This window comes from Oryctolagus cuniculus, chromosome 16 (assembly GCF_964237555.1).
Source record: "Oryctolagus cuniculus chromosome 16, mOryCun1.1, whole genome shotgun sequence".
NCBI lineage: Eukaryota > Metazoa > Chordata > Mammalia > Lagomorpha > Leporidae > Oryctolagus > Oryctolagus cuniculus.
In genome coordinates, this window is record NC_091447.1 from 52,365,486 (window position 1) to 52,379,875 (window position 14,390).

General features: G+C 67.3%; 1 protein-coding gene across 2 annotated transcripts in view; it reads left to right on the forward strand.

Annotated features, from left to right (window-relative positions):
* The first annotated feature begins 4,041 nt into the window (after nucleotides 1-4,041).
* The window catches only part of ADCY1 (adenylate cyclase 1), an 88,128-nt gene continuing 77,779 nt past the window's right edge, over nucleotides 4,042-14,390 (forward strand). For both annotated transcript variants that reach the window (XR_011382995.1, XM_070059440.1), the window contains exon 1: nucleotides 4,042-4,862. Coding sequence is in view for 1 of the 2 variants with exons in the window: in XM_070059440.1 (XP_069915541.1) it covers nucleotides 4,221-4,862 (642 nt within the window). In the remaining variant the exon portion in view is untranslated. The remainder of the gene's footprint in view (nucleotides 4,863-14,390) is intronic.

Here is a 14,390-nt window from a genome sequence, read left to right on the forward strand (position 1 = left end):
GGGCGGCTCCTCTCTCTGGCCACGTTGACAAGCACCTGTTTAGGCTTACAGCCTGCCTCTCCCACCCGGCCAGGTGTCCTGATGGGGCAGGGCCTCCTCTGTCCACCACCAAATCCCATGGGACAAGGACAATGCGCAAAGCTGTACCCGCCAGCCTGAACACAGGCACACACAGCAGATGCTTATCTGATGCCCAGTGTCCGCCCCCAGGCCGGCCTGCGACCCTGGGGACCCTGAGTGCTGCAGCCCCCCACCCCGTCAAGCTGAGGCGGAATCAGCAAGGTCAGCTCCTCCCACCTCTGTCTGCTGGGCGTGGCCAACCATCATCCACCTCTTTCCTGCACCTGCTGCCCTGCCCTTCCCCCCAGGACTCTTTCCCCATGGTGTCTGGGTGCTGCCCCCTGGTTCCAGGAGGGGAGCACACGGGTGGCCAGCACCTCCTGCTGTAGTCACGTGGCCTTGGCAGCTGAGCAGGGTGATGTGGGTGGCAGCAGAGACCCCAGCCGTAGCCTCTCCAGGCTCTGGGGCTGTGGGCCTGACACAGCCACGCTGCTCACTGCCAAGCGCAGACCCGACTCTGCCAGCCCCAGGCTTCTGTCACCACAGCCCCTGCCGTCTGGCTGTGCCGGCTTAAGGTGTTGTGCCACAGAGCTTTCTTCACGTTGGGACCGGAGGAAGCCTGAACAGATGCCTGTGCCGCTTCCTACTGCCACCCTCCACACACCACAGATGCTTCGTGTGTCCCCACGCGATCCAAGCACAGAGCAGGAAGTAAGCAGGGGCCGCGGGCCGGTGCCCGGTGTCCCTCCGAGGGGGCTGGGGTTGGGAGTGGCCCCACACAGGGGAGGAGCGGGAAGAAAGCCCGACTTCTAGGGCGTCCCCATCTGAAACAGCCCTGAGGTTGGTCTTCACCCCTCCGGAAACTGCTGTGCCCAGGCTCACCCCGTGAGCGTCCCACGGACAGAGCTGATGGCCTCTGCCCAACTTCATCCCACCAGCGGCTCCAGAGCTGGAGACCGTGAGGCTGATGTGGCTCTACATGTGGCCCAGGAGAACACGAAGCAGGGCGGTGTCCCATACGTGCTCCCCCCTGAGGCTCAGTCTCTGGAGTTAGTGGGAACGGGTAAGCGTCTCCCCAGGCTGTCCCGATGCCTGAACCGATGCATGGAGCTGGAACAGCTTGAATGACACCTGCCCAATTCTTGGGCACACAGAGCAACGAGCTCTTAGAGCAAAGGCTGTGTGCCTGTCACGTGGACAAAGCGCAGACTGTGGGCGCGCATGGGCCCCACTTCCCACGCATCCTGGGAGCGAGGCGCTAAGAGATAGAGGACAGAGAAGGGTGGCAGCTTATGCAGTCACATAGCCAGGAAGGGTGGTGCCGCGACACCAGCACAGCAAAGCAGCTCAGGGCTCCGGACCCCCAGCCCCGACACCACCTGACCCTCTTGTAATGGCCGTGAGCTGGACTTGGGTCAGAGGAGCTGAGCCCGCCCCTTGCAATCTGGGAAATTCATTCAGTTTCTGGAGAAGTTCCGGGCGCTTGGCGGTCAGGAGGCTCCAGAGCAAAGACGCACAGGAGAGGTTTGCACATGGTGAAGGGCCGGGGACGCGGGCGGCGGCGTCACCGCTGCCTGAGCCCTGCCCGTGTCTCCAGCGAGGCCCAGGCAGGAGGGGCCGCGGTGGGAAGGAGCCGGCCCAACATGCCCCGCGAACTTGTTTCTCTGGAGAGCCGGAGGGTGCTGGCGGGAGGAGGAGGCAGCCCCGTGGCCGTCCCTGCAGACACCCCCACAAGTGCCCCCTTTGCTGCCCTCTGAGGGGGTAGCAGGTGCTCCCCAAAGGGGCGGCCTTTCCCAGGGACCATCGTGCAGGTGGACAAAGCGCTCACTGGGGGAGGCTTAAGCCACAGACATGTCCTCCTCCCGATGCTGGAGGCCGGGGCTCCCAGCTCAGGGGGAACCAGGGCTGGTTTCTCCGGAGGGTCTGGTGCTGGCCTCTCCCCCCACCTCTCTCCGACTTCACCCAGCGTCCTCCCCTCCCGGTGTGCTCCAAGTTCCCGTGCACATTTCCCCGGCTGCACCGGTTGCATTGCAGGGGGGCCCGCCCCTCCCCAGCACAGCCCATCTTTTCCAATCCCATCTGCAATGACCCTGCTTCCAGACAAAGCCACGGCTCCAGGCACTTGAGAACTTGGTGGGGGGGCAATGCAACCTCTGACAGCCACGGGGTGTGACAGCAGCTCTGAGACTTGGCCTGCGCTTGCACACTGCCCCCGTGGAGGCTGCCTCTTTCCAGGGAGTTACAGGCTCTCCCTCAGGGGTTTGAACAACAGGTGGTTGAGGGAGGGGCCCCCTGCTCCGGGCCCATTCGGGGGGACCCCCAAGGCTTGGGTGTCTACTTCATTGACAAACGAAGCCCCAAAATCTGCTTTCTAAGATGCCCCTTTGGGGCCAGTGGGACCAGAGGCATGAGGATGACGGACGCCACGTGGGGCCCACCAGCAGCCCCGGGTGCCATCCTGGGACGGGGCGGCCATGCCCAGTAGCAAACCCCTTGCCGTCCGAACCTGAAGATACTCGGAAGCCCAGCAGTCTCCCGGACCGCCTTCAATGCTGTAAAGATACTTCCTGAATGCGGGGGGGCCCGAGGGCCCAGGCAGGTGCAACAGGGGCTCTGTGCGTGTGAGCTTTGTCACGCTGCCCTCATCTGAACGCCGCTTGGTCTGTTTTGGTTGTTACCTAGCTCTGCTTTCATAAAATCCCGAGGCCGTGGACACACAGCATTGAGTCACAGGCAGGATCCTGGTGCCCGGTTCTTCGGAGGAAGACTCTGGGCGATTTGGCTGTGCTCTGGGGAGGAGGAAGGCAGCACACGATGAGGACAGAGTGACAAACCAAGACCCAGCCAGGCCTCCTTCCAGTGCTCAGAGACGGCACCAGGAACAGAAAACGGCTTTGGAGGGGTGCGGATGAGCCTGCGGGAAGGTGGGGGCCGCAGGCAGCAGGGAGCTGCGTGGGTGGGTGCCCGTGCCCGGGAGGAGCCAGCCGGTCAGCCAGCGCGCACCCGCGCCTTCACTGGGAGCTGCTGTAGGCTCTGCGTGGGACCCCGCGCGTGCCCTGGGCACTGGCTGGAGCCTGGCGGTGGATGCGGGGCTGCCTTGGACTTTTTTACAAAGGCGGTTTCACGCGGTTCTGCCTACTGCTGCATTTCTCATTCTCACGCCCATCTAACAGCCCCGGGCCGTGGCTGTCACTCGAGCGTCACTGGGTCTCTGGGGGCCCCTAAAATACACCCGTGTCTCCGAGAATTCAGGGGATCCCCAGGTCGTGGGACGACGACGGGCGGGTTGTCCTCGCCGCCTCCACGCCCACGGTTACTCGGGATGCTCACGGTACACGGCGCCGGCCAGAGGGCGCCCACCGAGACGCTGGGCGCGCAACCCGTCCCCTGTGCCCCCCGCCCCTTCCTCCCCGCACGCGGGGACACAACTCCTTGGTGCAGCCCGGGGGAGCGACCCCACAGCCCGCCCCCTCCTCAGGCTGCGCTAATTCGACTTCGCCCCGCCCCCTGCCGCAGCCCCACGCCCCGCACCTGCGCACGCGGTGTGCAGGCGCCCCGGGGGAACAGCCACGTGGAGGGTCCCGCGTGCGTGCCGAGGGGCCGCCGGCCTCCGCCCAGCCCCGGGCGTCCCCAGGCCCGCTCTCCTGCCGCGCCCTGGGTCCGCAGTCCGGCACCGTCCGGGTCTCACTGGGGGAGGGGACGCGCTGGTGGCGGGATCACGCCCCCCTCCCTGGGCGATTTCGAGGATTTCGGCTTTTTTAAGGTCCCAAAAGACGCTGAGGGGGCGGGCTCCGCTGCGTAAGGGCGGGGAAAGTGAGGCCCTGCGGGGCTAGGCAGGTGCCCGCAGGTCACGAGGCCCTCCCTGCGGGCGGGGGCGCCGGTCGCCCAGGCGGGGCGCGCCCCGGACCGCGGCTCCCGGGCCCGGCTGTCGCAGCGCGGCCGCCGCCGAGCCCCGCGGCCGGGGTGCGGGCGGGCGCAGTGCGCAGGCGCGGCGGGCGGGAAAGGACGCGCTCGGGGCGCGCGCGCTGGGCAGCCGGCGCCCCAACTCCGCCCGCCGCGCCCCGGCGCCTAGCCGCCCGCCCGCCCGCCCGCCCCGGCGCCCCGGCGCCCCGGGCTGGCGAGGGGCGCGCCCGCGGCGGCGGCCGCTGCATGGCGCTGAGATGGCGGGGGCGCCGCGCGGCGGAGGCGGCGGCGGAGGCGGCGGCGCGGGCGAGCCCGGGGGCGCCGAGAGGGCGGCCGGGCCGGGCGGCCGGCGCGGGCTGCGGGCGTGCGGCGAGGAGTTCGCGTGCCCCGAGCTGGAGGCGCTGTTCCGCGGCTACACGCTGCGGCTGGAGCAGGCGGCCACGCTGAAGGCGCTGGCCGTGCTCAGCCTGCTGGCCGGCGCGCTGGCGCTGGCCGAGCTGCTCGGCGCGCCGGGGCCCGCGCCCGGCCTGGCCAAGGGCTCGCACCCGGTGCACTGCGTCCTCTTCCTGGCGCTGCTCGTGGTCACCAACGTGCGCTCCCTGCAGGTGCCCCAGCTGCAGCAGGTCGGCCAGCTGGCGCTGCTGTTCAGCCTCACCTTCGCGCTGCTCTGCTGCCCCTTCGCGCTGGGCGGCCCCGCGGGGGGCCCCGCGGGCGCGGCGGCGGGGCCGGCGGCCGCAGAGCAGGGGGTCTGGCAGCTGCTGTTGGTCACCTTCGTGTCCTATGCCCTGCTGCCCGTGCGCAGCCTGCTGGCCGTCGGCTTCGGGCTCGTGGTGGCTGCCTCGCACTTGCTGGTCACCGCCACCTTGGTCCCCGCCAGGCGCCCTCGTCTCTGGAGGACGGTAAGTGCCGCTGTGCCCCGCATCTGGTCTGGGACGCACCTGCCCGGTGGGACCGGGAGCGCCCGCAGTGGGGCGCGCTTTTCCCTATCGGGCGGGGGGTGGGGGGAAACTGAGGCCCCGAATGTGGGGAAGGGGCGGGGGTGCGTGTTCAAGGTCACCCAGACCCTTGGGAACGCAGCCGGGGATGGCACCCTCGTCCGGGCGCTCCTCTGAGCTGGAGTCCACCCAGCTCCCTCTTGGAGACAGGCAGGAGGAGAGGGGGACTGGCCCAAGGTCAGGCAGCTGTTGAGCGGTGCTGGAGCCGGGGCCGTCGCTGGCTGTCTCGCTGCACCGCTCTCCGTGGGCGGGGGTCTCCGCTCCTGGGCTGGCGGAGCGCGTCGCCCGGGGCTCCTCTTGGGAGCGCCCAGGGCGCATGCCGGGCTCGCCTCCCAGCCTTGCGGATCCGGGGATGGATTGCGGGAGGAGAAAGGACTTCGCCGCCGCTCCCGCTCCCTGCCCACCCCGCGCGCGTCTCCCGGGGCCGCTCTGTGCGGCCCCGCCTGCGGCCCCGAGGGAACAGGTTTGCCAAGGTCACACTCGCGGTAGGCGCTGCCGCCGTCCTGACTGGTTCCGCAGCGCCGGAACTTTGCCACTGTCCTCCGAGCGGGGCGGGCGAGGTGGTGGCAAGGACGGCTTCCAGCTCCTCCTGGGCTCTGGGGAGGTGGAGGTGCAGGCGGCCCGAGCTCTCCGCGGGGCTTTCGGAGCCGGTGGGGGGCAGCGTGCCTGGGGCTGGAAGTGCCCCAGAGACCGTTTGGTTTCTCCCTCTAGCTGCAGTGGGCAGGAGGACTGGCTGAGTCAGGTGGGGAGGGGGCTCCACCAGGAGAGGTTTGCAGTACTAGTGAAGGGGGGGAGCTGGACAGAGAGGGTGAGAGGGGTCAGACCCTGTGCCGTGGTCACCGGGCATTGGGACATACGGCTGGGTGCAGGGACAGGCGCATGTCTGGACTCTGCTTTAAGGGCAGAGAGCTGGGATGTGCTCAAAACCACGGGCCCCTAGGGGCGACATGGAAACGGAGCTGAGAGAGGGAGGGTACGGAGCAGAGGTGAAGGTGGAGAAAGGGGGAATGGAGCCAGAGACCGTGAGACCCCTCCCCTTGAGGGCGGTGCAGGGTTCTCCAGCAGCCTCCTCTGGACTCCAGGTCGGCCTTGCCTGACCATCTCAGGGACACACCTGTGCCTGCCCCACAGGTCTGTGTTTAGCCGGGGCCTCATGCCGTCCCCCACACCAGACCTGTCCCCAGGAGACGACTTCCCCACTCTGACCAGACACCCAGGCCGTTCAGGAGTAGAACAGGGGCCCAGGGACCCCGACCAGGCTGTTTTCCCTGTGCACACCAGGGACGCAGCAGGTGCACTAAAAGGCTGCATTATTGTTTTCTCCTTTTAAATTAAGAATTTTCCTGTAGAGCCTCCAGGCTTTCATTTTAGAAGATTAAAGCTTTGAAAAGGGAGGGGGTTTTGCAGAGGTGCCCGCGTCACAGCACTGGTCCACCCCGCCACTGGTGGCCTCAGAGGTGCCTGTGTCAAGCAGTGCCCCCCCCCCCCCGCCCCGTATGGGGCAGCCTCAGAGGTGCCCGTGTCAAGCAGTGGTCCACCCCCCACTGGTGGCCTCAGAGGTGCCCGTGTCAAGCAGTGGTCCACCCCCCCATGGGTGGCCTGAGGTTCCTGTGGCACAGCAGTGGTCCACCCCCCCACTGGTGGCCTCAGAGGTGCCCGTGTCGAGCAGTGGCCCACCCCCACGGGGCAGCCTCTGGAGGTGCCTGTGTCACAGCAGTGCCCCCCCCCCCGCCACGGGGCAGCCTCTGTCCCACTTCTCAGGAGGCACCTGGGCTCCTTTCCTAGCAAACGTTGGGGTTTTTCTGCCGCCAGCCCCTTGGGCATTGCAAACCCTGCCCTCCATGGGCCTCGGTTTCCCCACTCACAGGAGGGGCATGAGCCCCCCACCAGCAGTACCGTGCTGAGGGCTGAAGGTCCCCATTGCAGGAGCCCGTGGTGGAAGCCCCCGGTCGTCTTGAACACTCCTATGAAGTCCTCCAGTCGGCACAGTGGTCGTGGTGCTGACATGGTGTGTGGGTGTGGGGTGAATGCACAGAGACGTACTGAGGGGCCTCCAGGACCCCGGGGAATCCCGTCTTCCAGGTGGGAGATTCTGGGACCTGTGGAACTCCTGCCCCGTGTCCTCGAGGGGAGCCAAGCAGGTGGCACCCACCCTGCGGAACGTGGGGGTGGCTGCTGCTCTGCCTCCCATTCAGACCCTGCGTGGTCGCCTGCTGAGAGTAGCACCGCCTCGATCCGGAATTCTGGGCAGGTGCGTTGGATGCCCCCAAAGAGGCCGACTGACCGCCTGGATGAGCAAGAGGACAGGAGGGGCGGCAGCTTCGCGCAGGGGTTGCCCTGCTGCGCAGACAGCCAGACCCTGGAGGGCTCGGGGTCGGGGGTTGGCCTTGCCCTCCAGGGCCCAGCCGGGCAGAGGTGTCATGTACTTGTGCGTCAGGCCCCTGGGTGTTCTAACGCAGCACAATTCATTTTCACTTAGGGGAGTGCCTGCCAGAACTCAGCCCTGCCCGGGTGGGTTGGAGAGTGAGGGCGTGGGTGTGGGCTGAGCCCCCTGCGGACCCCGCTCAAGGGACAGACTGACAGAGCCCAGGAGGGACGATGGCATCTAGGGTGGCCCTTGCCCAGCTGCTGGGGCCGGGCCCCCATCGTGCGCCAGGAGAGCCCAGGGTGTGGTCCCTGGCAGCTGGGAGCACGCGCGCTCTGAGCGCCCTGGCAGGACGATGGGCGTTATTTTATGTTCTGCAGCGGCAGGAGCGCATTGCTGCGTGGAAGAATGAGTGACGCGTGGTCCTGATTCTGCCGAGTCTTCACCGTGGCCAGGGTAGCCGAGATGGCCACTGTAGTTGGGGACGGAAGTCAGCTGAAATTCCCCGTGCGGCCCCAGCTCCTTCCCGGCCCTCGTGCAGAACCGGGTGACCTGGTTGTTGGTGGCACAGCTGGCGGCCCAGGTGTGCGCCGCTGATGCTAAGCGGCCAGCACTCGCGCCTTCGCCTGTGCGGGGCCCAGGGCCGGACACACAGTCTCCAGCTGCTCTGAGGCTGCCTGAGCCCGGCAAACCGCACTTCCCCTGCTGGCTCCGCCTCCTCGCCGCCCCGCCCCCAGCTTAGCTCCTCCCCACCAGCCCCTCCTCATTGGCCCTCTTCTTCCCCAGCTGTCCTTGTCTCGGTCCTGACAGCCCCGTGGTGCTCACCTTCCTGGGCACGCCCCTGCCTTGACAGGAGGGCGACAGATGGGCGCTCCTCCTGGGGCAAGGAGAGGCTGTGGGGAGGAGACACCTGCAGGTGGTCTCCTTGTCCTTGGCTGGGCCCCTCACCCCCACCCTCCCCTGTCTCCTGGCTGCCTGGGCGCTCCTGCCCCCCATGCCTGGCTGCAGGACCCTGCACTCCCACCAGTCTTGCTACTCCCTCCAGGCCTTGTCTGCTGCAGCCCACAGGGGATGCAGATCCCTGGAGGTCACCCCGTGCCTCTGCCCAGAGTGGTGGCTCCCTGGGTCCTGGCCCACAGCCGGGCCTGTTTCTCTGTCACCTCCTGCCCCCCCCCCCCACGCCAGTGGTCTCTGACTCCCACAGGACAGCTAGAGGGAGGCTGGGCTGGGAGTCATCCCGGGCACCGGGACTCCCACCTGCTCCGCCTCCACTGTCCCGTGCCAGGGCTTTCTCTGCTCCCAGCCCAGAGGGACCGCTGCCCGGGAAGGTGCTGGGGCCCAGTCCCCTTGGGAGCACACGCGGCAGCAGCTGCCTGGTGTGTGTGCTTCTCGGTGGCACTTCTGTGGTCAGATGGTGTTGGGAACCAGGCTCAAGCTAGGGGCTGGGGTACCCCCCACCCCCCGGGAGACCCTGGCCTGCACCTGACCTGGGCAGGGGTTCATGGGGCCTTGGGGAGGGGCATGGGGGACTGAGTGACCCAGGGAACAGGCCAGGCCAGGGGCATGGTCAAGGAGGCCAGGGGCCTGGAGAGTGAGAAGAGGCCAGAGGTGGCCCCTGGTGGGGCGTCCCGCTCAGCAGGCTTCTGTGGGCTGGGGTCTGCATGGCCCATCCCCGCCACTCTCAGAATGGTCATCATGCCCTTCTGGGACCCACGGCGATCCTGGATGATGTCCCTCTGCTGTCATGTTTCTGAGGCCCAGGGGGCCGGGTCTGTGCTCTCCTGGGGGGTGGGCCGTTCCGGCAGGGGTGCAGCAGGGCGGGGCAGGTGGAGCAGGGGCTCAGTTGACCATTCAGGCGGAGCCCAGGCCTGCACCTGGGTGGACCACCCAGCACCTCAGGTGCTGGCGTAGCTGTGCGACCTGGGGCACAGGCAGTCCTTGGGCTCAGCCCCCGTGGTCAGTGGGCTCCGTGCCTCTCCCGTGTCTGTAAAGCAAGAGTGTCCTGAGCTCTGCCGTCAGTGCCTCACCCCTGGGCTGCAGGACCAGTGTACCCCGCCCCCCTGCCAGCTCTGATGCTAGTTGTGCCCTGCAGGGCCCTGTGACACGGGAGCTGTGTCTCGCTGTCACACCTACTCTAGCTGGTGGCCTGTGAGCCTGAGCCATCGACGTGTGGCACCGGCCTGGAGCACATGTTGGACGATGCCCTGGCACGCGGGTGGCGGTCTCGGTCAGCCAGCAACCCGAACAGCCGGGCCTCGACAGCCCAGCCAGAGGGGCCGTGTGGTGGCGGTGCAGGTGGGCATCCCTGTGGCTGGGGGCTTTGCGGGTTTCTCCTGTCAGGCTGGCCCCTTTTGGGCCTGGCTGGGGCGCCCAGCAGGGCCCTGGGGCCTTCCTGAGGGACCCTGTTCCCACAGCCACAGGCCCCACCCTTCACTGTGGGGCTGAGTGAGGATGGGAGGTCCCCCCACTGTCACGCACTCACACACGTGCCCCCCACACGTGCCCGCCAGAGCGCTCCCCCTTTCTCACACTTCCACGGGTGCTCCCACCCAAAGACACGCTCCTGTGCCCACTCAGGGCGTGCACTCCTGCACACACTTTTGTCACATGCCCCTCGTTCGTGGGTGGCTGTGTCCCTGTCTCCGAGGGAGGGTCCGTCTGTGTCCCTGCTGACGCTCAGCTCCTGCACCTGCAGATCCGTGACCTTGGGCGACCTCAGAGGTGGCCTGTGGGGTGGGGTCAGTGAATCCGGCGGGAGGTCATTCCCCGGGTCCTCTGCTGCCCCTGTTACGTGTGGGGTTCCACGCTCGCCTGGCTTCCTGGCACCAAGGATGCCCCAGGCTCAGATCATGGTTTCTTTGTGCCATCTACAGTGGCCTTAGTGGCCGTGGGGACAGTGACCAGGACCCCAGGGTCCTAGGCAGGAAAGGGAGTGGAGCCGCCCACCAGCTGTGCGGGCCCCTCTCTCTGCCCTGTCCCTCCTGCCACCCCCCCCCCCCCCAGCTTCCTCCTCTGTCCACTTTGGCTTTGTGTGTCCTCAGTGACGCTCAGGGAGTCCAGTGTGTCCTGCCAGGGGACCCCCCGGCCTCCCTCCCCACGAGCTGTGCAGAGACGCCCGCCCCAGGAAGCAGACAGAGGCTGTGGGGGTTCTGGGGAGAGAGCAGGCCCGTGGGGGCCCCCACCGAGCGGCTGAGCTCCGGCTCCAGCGGGGGGCAGCGCAGACCGCAGGATCCGTCTCCGCAGATTTACCGCGGGCAGAACCTGCTTTGATCTGGAGCTGGGCGTTTGCTTGGGGGGCTGGAGGCTGCTCAGAGCCCGGAGCGCAGGGCTGCCTGGGGTGTCCGGGGCTCGGGTGTCGGCGCACAGTCTGGACGCCGCTCTTGGGGTGGGATCACTGTGTGGGCGTGGGCGTGGAGGTGTGCAGCTGTGCACCAGAGCGTGTGTGTGCGTGCGCGTGCGTGTGAGTGCGTGCAGCATGGTGAGCCTGGGCCGGAGCGTGCTCTCAGAAATCCTCTGTGCCTTTTGCTTGGTGCCTTTGCCTCTGGAATGAGCCGCGGCCTTCAGAGGGTCTGGGATGGTCAGTCCATGAGCACGTTTCCCATCACTCGGTGCCCTGCTGGACTGATTAGCCGAAGGAGCCCCTGTGGGAGTCACGGGTTAGCCTGCAGATGTGGGACTGTTGGGAGGAGGAGCTGCATTTGCAGGTGCCACAGACGCCTGCCGGGCACAGACCACATCCCCGGTGCCGTGCGGGCTCTGGTCCCTGGCTGGACCCTGTGGTTGTCGTTAACCAAAGCCCCTTGGCTTCGGTTTGTTCAGAGGTTGGAAATGGGCGGAGCCCTGAGCGCTCAGCTGACGCTGGGCCCCAGGTGTCTGGAGCTAGGGGAGGTGCTGAGGGGGTGGGTGGGCGCGCCGCGTGGGGGGCTGGCTGAGGCTGGGTGGGGGCTTGGGCCTGAGTTGCCCTCTGTGGGGGGTCCCCCCGTCACGGTGTCACTCACTGATCCTCTAGGCAAGAGAGGTGTGGGGAGCTGCTGGCGTCTGATGGGGGCTGAACCTGGGGTGCTGGGCTGCGTGGGCCCCCATCTCTCTTCCAGTCTCCTCTGCCGGTGCCTGCCGGCCCAGCCTGCACGGGTCCCGGGCGAGGGCCCTGGTGTGCCCACGTGGAGGGCGTGTGGTGGGTGAGCAGATGGTGGTGTGGCTGCTGCATGGGGCCCTGACACCCGAGGCCCCTTGGAATGGCGGTGCTGGGGTCGGCGCAGGAAGCACCAAAACCGGCTGCTGCCCCAGGTCCCGCACGGGTCCGTCCCCGGGTCTGTGACCAAGGTTGCGGGTGTTAGGGACCTGCCATCGGTTGCCTGGAGGCCGTGGGTGTTAGGGACCTGCCATCTGTTCTGGGAGGCCCTGGCAGGTTCCCCCCACTGGTGTTTGTTTTCTTTCTTGTCACGGGAGATTCAGACAGACACAGGAGATTCCTGGAGTGCCCGTCCCGCCTGCCTCGTCCAGCAGGGCTGGTTCCAGGCCACTTTTATTAATTCAGAAGCAGAGCGCTAACGAGCGCTACACTGATTGGAAAACACACTCGCTTGGGGTGTTGAGAAAACAGCCGCGGCTCGGGAGAGGCATGGCCGCCACGCGCAGCCCGCGGTGAGTGCCCAGGGCGGTGAGTGCCCAGGGCGGCCTGCAGTACAGCCAGGCCGTGCCGGTGCTGTGTGGGTCCTGCCGCCGGCCGGGGGAGCAGGGGCTCGGCTGTGTCCTCTCTGGCAGTCGCTCGGCTGGGAGTGGCCCCGCCGGCTCCCTGGGCCCCGTGGGTGGTTCGAGTGCCACCCAGGCACTGCGACCTGGTTGAAGGTGGCAGCAAGTCCCATAGAGGTGGAGTCCGGGGTCAGGAGGCCAGAAGCTGTGGTGACAGGTGTGGACTTGCCTCGCTGGGGTGACACTGAGGGTGTTGTCTGCCCAGAACCGGGGCATGTGCTCAGGTGTGCGCATGCACGCACGCACATACGTGTGCTGCACATACAGCATGCGTGCGGCACAGGGGACGGGAGCCCAGGCTCCTGTGTGCTGGGAGCTGGGAGCTGGGGCTCCGTGCAGTGCAGGTGGGGGGAGGCCCTGCTCCCAGGGTAGTTTTACTGCAGAGCACAGAGGGAAAGAGCGGGGGAGGGGGGCGTCAGAGGACTCGTAGGTTGTCTGGGCAGGGACACCTGTGGCTACATGTGGTACAAAGCTGGTCGGGGGGACGGGCCATTTCTCCTGGGACGTCGCAGGTTGGCAAGGCTGGAGCTGCCCAGGTGAGTGACCGTGAGCGGTGCTCACCTGCTGACCATGAGGCAAGTTCACGCAGTGGCCTTGGAGGGTGCCTGCTGGTTTCCTGTGGTTACTCTGGGCCCCCAGGGCAGCACCCTCTCTCTGTCACAGCCACATCCATCAGCCTGGCTGTCACCCGGTGCCACCGTGGCCGCGCCCCTGTGAGGCAGCAGTGCGCCGGCCCCCAGGGGCGAGGGGCTTCGTCATCAGGAATGCCTGAGTTTTGCCTGCTTGGCTGTTTCCCTTCACTCTCAGCGTGGGCTGGTGATGTTCGTTTGACGCCGTGGGTTTGCTGCAGTCCACTTTATTTGGTGACCGGAGTTGTTCCGGCTGTGGTCCCAAGCTCTGGTTGGCCCCCGAGTCCTCCGACCCCTGTTGGGTGTGGGGTCAGCACCTTCCTTTCTTCCTGGTGCTGGGGACGCTCTGGGGTCCGTCCTGCTCTCGTGGCCTGGCCCAGGAACCTGGCCTGTCCCGGGAGCACCGCCCCTTCTGTTGGTGAGGCCATCACGGTAGAGACCAGGCCCCGGGCCCAGGCGGCCTCGTGGCTCCTGGGCACCCTTTGCTGCAGGGGTGGGCCCATCTGTGTGGACGCTGGCGCCGTGCCCGCCCGTGTCTCTGTTGAGCTGAACCCGAGTTGCTCTGGGTGTGACTGGCTCCCTGTGGGCCCCTGCGGCCTTGCCCAGGCTAACTCGTGGCTCCCTTCCGTGGGAGGCACCTGGGAGTGGGGGTGGGCAGACAGCGACCTCCTGAGGCCCATGGCTGCCTGGGGACTGTGCTGTGCTCAGTGTTGCTGGGTCCCGGGCCCAGGGAGCGCTTGTGCTCGGGACTGGCGGCTCAGTCCCCGGAGGCTGCCCCAGGTTGTCCAGCTGCTGGTCACTGTGTGTTTCCCGTGGCTTCGGTGGTTCTGCTGGGTGCTCTCCCTGTGGTGGGCGGGCCAAGCGGTGTCTGGCCGGAGCCAGCCCACGTTCCTGTGGGAGAATGCCCGAGGGAGGGCCTTGGCCTCTCTGCTTGCCCTCTGCCTCTGGCCTGTGTGAGGTGGGCACTCTGATTCAGGGCTGAGTTCTGCCCCCTCTCTGGGCACGAGTGGGCGCTGGCGGGCTGTGGCCAGGGCGCCACATCCTCTGTCCACTCCTGTGGGCCTGCCTGTCCGGTGGGAGCTGGGGTGCAGGGTGCGGTGGGGCACGAGGAGGGTGCAGCCGCCCCGCCCAGCTCCACACTCAGCTCTGCAGTGGGGGTGGAGTTGTCGGGGTGCCCGTGACGTCGGCGCTACCCTGGCATCCACACAGAGCCTCCCGTGCACATGCGGAAGTTGTGTGGTGGCTCGAAGCGGACCTGAAAGGAGCCGCCCCGGCAGTCTCACAGCCCCCCCCCCCCAGCGGCCCCCTTCCCTGTGATCCTGGTTCCAGAGCAGGACGACGGGAGGGGTGGGAGAGCTCGGAGGGAGGTTTTCTTCTTGATTGCAGCTTTTGTCTTCAGACCGAGCTCTGCCTTTCCCTTCCTGCTGCAGGTGGACACTGGCGCCCAGTGCAGCCCCTCTGCCCCCTTTCCACCCTCCCAGACCCCACGCTGGCCAGTGGCCGGCCAGGTCCGTGCTGTGTCGTCCTGGGGACTCTGCTGCCCCTGCCTCCCCTGCTCAGCCCGGCTGTTGTCCTGCGTCAGGCCACAGCCACCCTCCCACCTCCAGCTGCCCTGATGCCTGCTCCCCGCGGTGCAGGAGCCCTGGAGACCCTGAAGGCTTGTTCACCCTGTGCTGAGGGGCAGAG